At 40.5% G+C, this 9,899-nt stretch overlaps 1 protein-coding gene across 1 annotated transcript; it reads right to left on the minus strand.

Moving 5' to 3' along the window:
- Positions 1-508: 508 nt before the first annotated feature.
- Positions 509-9,899, minus strand: eif3f (eukaryotic translation initiation factor 3, subunit F). The gene is made up of 8 exons (XM_063010627.1): positions 9,769-9,899; positions 9,506-9,576; positions 3,215-3,294; positions 2,748-2,885; positions 2,559-2,650; positions 943-1,079; positions 701-814; positions 509-617 (listed from the first exon to the last, which is right to left on the minus strand). Exons 1-8 carry the CDS (start codon positions 9,878-9,880, stop codon positions 540-542), a joined length of 822 nt encoding a protein of 273 aa, XP_062866697.1. The 5' UTR covers positions 9,881-9,899; the 3' UTR covers positions 509-539.

Consider the following 9,899-nt stretch of genomic DNA (forward strand, 5'->3'; position numbering starts at 1 on the left):
TAAAAGTCAAAGTAAATGTAAGAAACTGTGTTTTTTATTATTTGCATTTTCCATGCTGTCCCAACTGTTTCTGATTTGGGGTTGTACATACATACACACAATATTGATAAGAACAATTTTTAAAAATAATTTCACCCATATGTACTTTTTTTTTAAACTAGTATTATAATAACTATTTTCTAGGATTTTTACTTTTACATAACATTTATTACTTTCCATTTTTTATTTTTCATGTATTTGGCATGGCAGTCAGAAATCCTGTTTGCAAAAGGTCCTGTTCCACCAAGAAACAAAACAGGAATACCTTGGATGGGGCACCAGCCCAAAAGTGAAAGGGGAAAATACTTGGTTAGACTGGTTCCAAAATAAACAACTACTTAATAACACCAATTTGCAATTTGGGCATAAATTCCCAGACACACTTTCTCCTTAAAAGAAAGGACGCTGATAGCCAGACGGGGGATGTTCAACAAGCTACACAATGTACGCAAGAAACTTGACACGTAACCACCCTGCAGGAATGATGTCTTTATTTCAAATTACAGAAGAACTAGTTTCTCATTAAGAGAAATTTGAGCTTGAGTGAGATTCGCCAAGTATGTCACCATCAGTAGATCCTACAAGAGACAAAAACATCGTAAGCAACACGAACATGTCATGATTAACTAAATATTAGGCAATATCCATAAGCACAACTTACATTAATGTTGGAGTTGAGCATTCTCTCAAAGTCCTCTGCAGAGATCTTGGGCACTTTGTTTACCAGATCCATTAGGAACCGGCCGACGCTGTTATCTGCCGTCACCTTACCAGACTAGGGATGCCAGACAGCAACAGTACATTTGATAATTAGAAGTAGGACTAAAATTCAATGAATTCAATACAAGGACAACATTTAAAAATGCTAAATGTAATAAAATATGTAATACTGGACACACTCACCAGCACATCCTCAATGTACGACAGTACTATGGCTAGCATGTCCTGGACGCGTCCAGCTGCACTGCCCACCTGAGCCAGATCAGATGTCAGGCCATTGGTGCGACTGGGGGAAGCACGACTTCTCTGTAGGAGATCAACTACAAAGCAACACAGATAACAAATTATTTTCAGAATATTAAACACTAAAACAAATTAGCAGGCATTCTGTATCTCTGCGTCAGAACAGAACATCTGTTCATCGGCTTGTATCTGTTCATGCCTGCTGCATTAAACACTAAAAACCATAAGTAACTACCATCAGTCCAACATTTAATAAATCCCTGACCGTGACATGAACCATTGATATTAAATAGGAATTTCCATGTTTGGGGGGGGGGCTCTCCAGTGAACACCCCTAACACATCAAGATATTGCAGTAAACAGCAATGACGGCTCATGTGATATACTTCATGCCATTCAACTGTGACTTAGAAAAGTCAGGGATAAAGACAAGGGATGTTCTGATCCCTCAGTCCTGATCCAAATAATTTAGTATCAGGTAACTACTACTGGTACAGAATAATAGTTACATTTTTTTAAATAATATATATAATAATATTGACAATAATTACAAAAGGCAAGGATTAAAAACAGCCCTGGGTGCTCAGGTGGTGCAGTGACCCAACGTGCTGGCACACCACTACCGAGACTTGAGTATGTGTCTCAGCTGTTCCACAGACCTGTGGCAATGTCTTGGCAGTGTTTAAAGGAGGGAGGTTGGATGAAGGATTTCCCCATCGCTGTGTAAAGGGTGTGGGGCATCACCTCTGGTCAGCAAGCTTGTGCTGTGCACATGTCAGAGAGGGTGTGTAATAGTACCTGGCCCTGCTGACTACCAAACTTGATTTTTAGCAGCTCAGTTCAAATAGCCGTCTAGTATTACTACATTACAATTCTCTCAATTCACATATCAATTGTAAACTCAGTGCTAACACAAATTATTTCAAATCTACACAGTCGAGTCACATTATTATGACCACCAGCTAATAACCAGAATAATCGCCGTGTGCAGCACAGACAGCAGCTTGACAAGCTGGGAGTGACTCAGTAAGGTCCAGGTAGGTTGTCACAGGTATCTGGAGCCATGCTGACTGCAGTTCATCCCACAGCTGCTGGAGGGTGCATGGGGGAGGATCCATAGAGCGAACACGACAATCGAGGTGATCCCACAGATGCTCAATTGAGTTCAAATCTGGGAAATAAGGGGGCCAAGAGTAGTACTTGAAGAGTACAGTCTTCATCATGCTCTTTCAACCAATGTCAGACATTTCTAGCTGTGTGACGCGTCACATTGACTTGCTGGAAGATCCCATCCGCCCCAGGGGGGACAATTTTACCCATGACAGTAACGAGGGATATACGTGCAGACAACCTATTGCACACCCTATATACCTACCAAGTCAGCTCACGAAACAGGACTTCCTTCATGAGCTAGTCGAAAGTAGGAAATGGTCATAATAACGTGACTCGACTGTGTATATTCTGCAGCCTTTACATATCTAAAATTGTTCAACAATAAAAAAGCACATCCGGACATCAAGACTCAAAAACGTATTCAAAAAGCAGCAATGACTCACTTCCAATACGCTCTGTGTCATAGTAAATGTACTTCACTGTCAGTGGTGTGAACATGACGCCAACAGTTTTGCCTGGAACGCCCATCTGTGCACTGAGGGGTCAAGCAACCAATCAGTTAAAGAATTAAAAAGGATGAATGAAAAGACTAAAAATGAAAATACTGCCACTTATTACAGCAACTTGCTTACCTGACGTAAGCACGGATGTTCATTTTATTGCTCTGCAGTGCTGTGTCCACAGTGAGGTGGATGGGGTTCTGGGCTTCCCGGCTGTAGTACTCGTGAATTAGAACTGAATGTTCTGTGATGTCATATCCTGTGGCATACCTGGACACAAAGCATGCCAAGTTAGAACCTTATCTGAAATAGTCTGGCTGAAAGTTTTCATTCCAGCCAACAAGAAGGGTCACCTGAAACCACTAGACTAATTTTGTTTGGCTTAAAGTATTCAAATTATTGATGAGGGGGACTGGGTGAAGCCCCTGCTTGGTTAGAATGAAAACATGCAGACACTCCGGCTCTTTGTGGAGGAAGTTCTTACACTGAACAATCCAAAAAAAGGCAAGTAAACAATTAGGTGCCGGCAACAAGATGAATGGACACAACAAGAGGAGCCAAACAATAGACAGGATATCATGGATATTCTAGCCACCTACCAGCCAACAATGACCTCGCTGGGTGAAACCTTTTTATGAAGCTCATACATGTTCTTTGCAAACTCCATGTCCACAGCCACCTGAAATATATAAGTCAGCACAACCATTATTTATAGCATAGTACTGTTGCTTGCTTCTAGCCTTTAAAGATTGAAATACTTAGGTTTACTATTGCATTACTAGCATTGGGGAGTGCTTCACATTAAATGTTGTAAGTATTTTACACATGCTTTGTTATTGTCCATTAAGTACACTTACCCATCTGCTTCAATCTATTTAATCAGTACACCCATTATCAGAGGCACTTTGGAGGTGAAAAAATTACACAGTATGTCAGCTATCCACCAAACAACTAGATGGAACCATTATCATCAATATTGTCTCACTGCTGTGCTAGTGTCCCTGTGGGGCTATTTGGGTGGAAATGCATCAGACAGTGTTGGAGTTTTCAAACATAGTACAGTAAAATAAAAATTTTTAATAAATTAACTATAATTTTAAAATCATTATTTATACACAATTTGTATTTACCCTGCTCACTGTGAGTAGCCAGTTGTTAAACCACAAGACCACTGTCTGCTAAAATTGCAAGGTCTTAACTGTCAACACTGAAATTACATCCTCTTTATTAATGGACAGCTTGAAAATTCAGGGCTCTAGAGTGCGACCAATTTGGTCGCACATGCGACCTAATTTCTCAATGGTGCGACTAAAAAAAATCTCAGGTCGCACCGGTGCGACCAGGCGTCCGAGGGAAAAAAACAACAGACACACATTAGGCCAATATCATGGTCTAAACCAATCAGAGATAGCGAAGGGCGGGACAATATTGTAGCGGTGATATGTGAGCGACATTCAGCTCAGCCAATCAGAATGCAGCACCGGGTGCGTTCGGACGTTCTGCCGTAAGTTTAGTTTTGGAGACTCGCCGGATGTCCCCAGAATGGAAGTTCGGGTTCTGGAGCTCGGCGGTGTAAAGTGCTGTAACGCTCACTTAAGTCCTGACTAAACAGTTAAAGTGACTCGACCCTGCCGTGTGCCTTTATTCCCACACCTCCACCACCGCACAGCAAAAGACCCGCAGCATCCCCACCGGACAGCGGCTAGGTGAGCCGACCCTCTACAGTAGCAAGGGGCTAATGCTAGCGGTAAAGTGCCGCGATAGTGAAAGTAAAAACACGACAATATTTTCGTTAAGTAAAATATAAAAATAACTAAAAGACCAAAATATATTACAATACATGTAGTCAAAATACACAGTGAGTGCACCGCAAGCGATTTTGGGAATCTGTGTAAAAGATCCAGTAAAGCCGATAATATAATGCACTGCATTTAAGATTACACTCTAACACTCTAGAGCCCCATACACACACACACACACACACACACACACACACACACACACACACACACACACACACACACACACACACACACACAAACATATACATATCATTTTAAATATACACACACACATAAATAGATACACACATACAGTGTATCACAAAAGTGAGTACACCCCTCACATTTCTGCAGATATTTAAGTATATCTTTTCATGGGACAACACTGACAAAATGACACTTTGACACAATGAAAAGTAGTCTGTGTGCAGCTTATATAACAGTGTAAATTTATTCTTCCCTCAAAATAACTCAATATACAGCCATTAATGTCTAAACCACCGGCAACAAAAGTGAGTACACCCCTTAGTGAAAGTTCCTGAAGTGTCAATATTTTGTGTGGCCACCATTATTTCCCAGAACTGCCTTAACTCTCCTGGGCATGGAGTTTACCAGAGCTTCACAGGTTGCCACTGGAATGCTTTTCCACTCCTCCATGACGACATCACGGAGCTGGCGGATATTCGAGACTTTGCGCTCCTCCACCTTCCGCTTGAGGATGCCCCAAAGATGTTCTATTGGGTTTAGGTCTGGAGACATGCTTGGCCAGTCCATCACCTTTACCCTCAGCCTCTTCAATAAAGCAGTGGTCGTCTTAGAGGTGTGTTTGGGGTCATTATCATGCTGGAACACTGCCCTGCGACCCAGTTTCCGGAGGGAGGGGATCATGCTCTGCTTCAGTATTTCACAGTACATATTGGAGTTCATGTGTCCCTCAATGAAATGTAACTCCCCAACACCTGCTGCACTCATGCAGCCCCAGACCATGGCATTCCCACCACCATGCTTGACTGTAGGCATGACACACTTATCTTTGTACTCCTCACCTGATTGCCGCCACACATGCTTGAGACCATCTGAACCAAATAAATTAATCTTGGTCTCATCAGACCATAGGACATGGTTCCAGTAATCCATGTCCTTTGTTGACATGTCTTCAGCAAACTGTTTGCGGGCTTTTTTGTGTAGAGACTTCAGAAGAGGCTTCCTTCTGGGGTGACAGCCATGCAGACCAATTTGATGTAGTGTGCGGCGTATGGTCTGAGCACTGACAGGCTGACCCCCCACCTTTTCAATCTCTGCAGCAATGCTGACAGCACTCCTGCGCCTATCTTTCAAAGACAGCAGTTGGATGTGACGCTGAGCACGTGCCCTCAGCTTCTTTGGACAACCAACGCGAGGTCTGTTTTGAGTGGACCCTGCTCTTTTAAAACGCTGGATGATCTTGGCCACTGTGCTGCAGCTCAGTTTCAGGGTGTTGGCAATCTTCTTGTAGCCTTGGCCATCTTCATGTAGCACAACAATTCGTCTCTTAAGATCCTCAGAGAGTTTTTTGCCATGAGGTGCCATGTTGGAACTTTCAGTGACCAGTATGAGAGAGTTTGAGAGCTGTACTACTAAATTGAACACACCTGCTCCCTATGCACACCTGAGACCTAGTAACACTAACAAATCACATGACATTTTGGAGGGAAAATGACAAACAGTGCTCAATTTGGACATTTAGGGGTGTAGTCTCTTAGGGGTGTACTCACTTTTGTTGCCGGCTGTTTAGACATTAATGGCTGTATATTGAGTTATTTTGAGGGAAGAATAAATTTACACTGTTATATAAGCTGCACACAGACTACTTTTCATTGTGTCAAAGTGTCATTTTGTCAGTGTTGTCCCATGAAAAGATATACTTAAATATCTGCAGAAATGTGAGGGGTGTACTCACTTTTGTGATACACTGTACATACACATTTACTCTATTATTATTTTTATAAATTTTATAAGTGTGCTATAATTAGTCTACAATACTATAATTAACTGTAAAGAGCATGGGAAGACAGTGGCCGGCAATAGTATATTTGTGACTGGTTCTAATACATTTCGAATTGAAAGGCTGAAAAAGCCCAATGCATCTATAAAACACATTACATGCCTCGATAAATGCACTGCCCAAGTGTCCCCTCTCCCCGCTGCCTTTCAGTGGCAGGCAGCAGCAAACAGATCATCAGACGAGGCCATGTTGACCAGATTGTTAGTTATTTACAAGTCAATATTGCCTGTATGGACAGTGATTAAAAAAAAAAAAAAAAAAAAAAAAGTGAACCTGTAAAACTGCAGTGTTAAATGTGATGCGGTCGAAAATTTGGGTGCACCTAACTTTTGTGCTGGTGCACCTAAGAAAAAAAAGTTAGGCGCACCAGTGCAACCAGTGCAAAACGTTAGTCTAGAGCCCTGAAATTGCTTACAAGAACATACAGGCTATACTAAATAACTTTACCTTCCTTTCTATAGATGTAGCTGGTGGGAAGGACGAAGGGTGAATATAAGGAATAAGGACATACTAACCAGCCATTCATGTACTTTCAACACTATAAATAAACTTAGTTTATCTGTTCAGCTCTAATTCAATTTCGGAAGCATTCGATAGAAAATAAATGACAAGATAATACGAATAACTGGATTTAATAATCATTCTAAATGAGGTATACTGTGTAAACCCAGATTTAAAAAAACCCTGTTCTGTAAAAAAATACCAACCATTGTGTAGACTTTCCTCAAAAAAAAAAAAAAAAAAAAAGTAAGTAATAAAGTAAATAGTGGGCAAACAAACCACTAGCTGTGATTTATATAATTATACTGTATAGAATTAGATAAAATAAGGAATTTAGGCATTTACTGCGGTTGGTCATTCTGCTTTTATTTATTTACATTATTAGGCATCATGATACACATTTTATTCATTCTACCTATTTTAAGAAATCTAAAATTTTTTAACAAAAGTACAGCTGTAGCAATCAAGCAAAATCATTTACAAACATTAATTCTAGCACAGAGAAACTAGGCAAATTAAGGCCTTGTTTAACAAATACTTTACAGTAGGGATGTAACGAAACACACTGATGCGATGCAATTCACAACAGTGGGTTCACGATACGTTTTTTTTCCCGGTTTTTTTTTTACTGAAATTGAAGACAAATTATGACTAAGTTTCCTTTTATTATTTCTATTAAAAAATAAAATAAAATACTGTATTTGTGATTATCTTTTATTCATCTAAATGATGAATACCCTTTTATTAATGAGGTAGGTACAAACTATGCAAAACAATTTTGAATTAAGCCCAATTTGGCTGAAAAAACCCGAATTTGGCAACCAGGCGTATAGCGCCAGTGACGTCAACAAGGCGAGGTGAATAGCACCAGTGCCCTCTGCTGTTTAAAGAGAATATCGATTTATTTTACATGTCATTTTTGAATCGGTTATTAACTGTATTGTGGTGAATAGCTTGACGATCATGTAGAATGGATCAGATGGATGTGTACAGGAAGTACTACACTGGGTTGTAATCAGTAATGGCAAATCTGGTGATATATGGACAGTCAGCGAGTAATATTACTGCTTTGGATAAATGGCATGAATGCAAATTAAACGTACTGGATTACAAATCAGTAGGTTGCTGGTTTGTTTCTGTATGTTTATTAGGATTTTAATGTCATGTTTTTAAACTCTTTGGTTACATTCATGACAGAAACGGTAGTTACTCATTACACAAGATTCATCAGTTCACAAGGTTATATCGAACACAGTTTTGGACAATTTAGTATCTCCAATTCACCTCACTTGCATGTCTTAGGACTGTGGGAGGAAACCGGAGCACCCGCAGAAAACCCACGCAGACACGGGGAGAACATGCAAACTCCACAGAAAGGACCCGGACCGCCCCACCTGGGGATCGAACCCAGGACCTTCTTGCAGGTTGCTGGTTAAAGCCCCACCACTAAGTTGACACTGCTGAGCCATTAAGCTGGCCCTTAACCCTCCATTACTCAAATTTTTTTTATCACACTTGTAAGTCTTTTTGAATAAACGTGTCTGCTAAATTATGTAAATGTAAAATGTACTTTAATATAGGTCAGTGGTTCAATCTCAACCACCACCAAGTAGCCACTGTTGGACCCCTGAGCAAAGACCCTTAACCCTCATTTGCTTGCATGAAAGCTGGGTGTTCACCTCAATAACAAACTGGACTGGTCTAGCAACTCGGATGCCTTATATAGAAAGGGTCAAAGTCGCCTCCACCTACTGAGGAGACTGAGGTCCTTTGGAGTGTGCCGATGGAGTGGTGCAATCTCGGAGAGAAACAGAAAAAGACTGAACAAGCTGATCAAGAAAGCGAGCTCTGTCTTGAACTGTCCTCTCGAACCTGTAGAGGAGGTGGGAGAAAGGAGGATGATAGCCAAGCTGTCATCCATCCTGGACATCACCACACATCCACTACACCCCATGTGTAAGAAGGAGCGCTACCGCAGGTCCTTCATTCCAGCAGCCATCAGGGCTTACAACAGTAGTAATACTGTATGTAATAATGTCACTCATACCTATTCTTACATGTTCATGGCGAAATAAGAGGTGCAATATGTAACTTATTTGCAATAAGTGCAATACGTAATATATTTTTGCATATCTGAATGTATATATTATTTTTTTGATATTTTTAGAGTAAATAACTACACAATGTGTGCAATATTTTCACTTAGTTGTATTTCTTTCTGTTTTTTCCTGTCTTCATACTGCTGTAACAAGTTAATTTCCCTAAGGGGATCAATAAAGTCTTATCTGCTAAATCATAACAGATTTAAAGGTACTACACTTAATTATTACTGTAGTGTTAATCCTGGGTCGAGTCTGACACAGGCACAGTGACAGTGACGTCACAGGCCCGTTTCTCTTTCTCTCGCTTTCCATTTTTTGATTAATAAAACTGTTTTAAGGGTAATAATGATGCAATATATTCTGAAAATGATGACATAACACTGTAGTCTGTTGACAACTAGCAAACATTAATGGGCCCACATAAAAAGCTATTCCAGTGTATGTTAGTAGCCATTTCCTTACCTCGTCTTCGGACTCATTGTGTGGGACAGAGAAACAGTTGGTGACCTCGACAGAGTGTTTATCTATAGTTCCTAAATTGAAAAACAAACAAAAAAAATCTACTGTTAAAGCTACATGATGTCATACTGTTATTAGGCTACACATGTTAGCATCAAATGCTACACACTCGTGCCGCTAGCATTAGCCTCGGAAGAATGCTAAACGTGAACAAAGACAACTAACGTTAATAATTAAAACCACGATGGCGAATTTAAACACCTTACCTAATAAAGAACCGATCACCCGACTCGCTCCCTCGTTCCTTCGCTCGTAAGAGTCGGCTATAGAGGCTAGAACCACCGGGTGGATTTTCACGAAAGGACCGTGGACCGCCATGTTTAGTAGAGGAAGTGAG

This window comes from Trichomycterus rosablanca, chromosome 15 (genome assembly GCF_030014385.1).
Source record: "Trichomycterus rosablanca isolate fTriRos1 chromosome 15, fTriRos1.hap1, whole genome shotgun sequence".
Classification (NCBI taxonomy): Eukaryota; Metazoa; Chordata; class Actinopteri; order Siluriformes; family Trichomycteridae; genus Trichomycterus; species Trichomycterus rosablanca.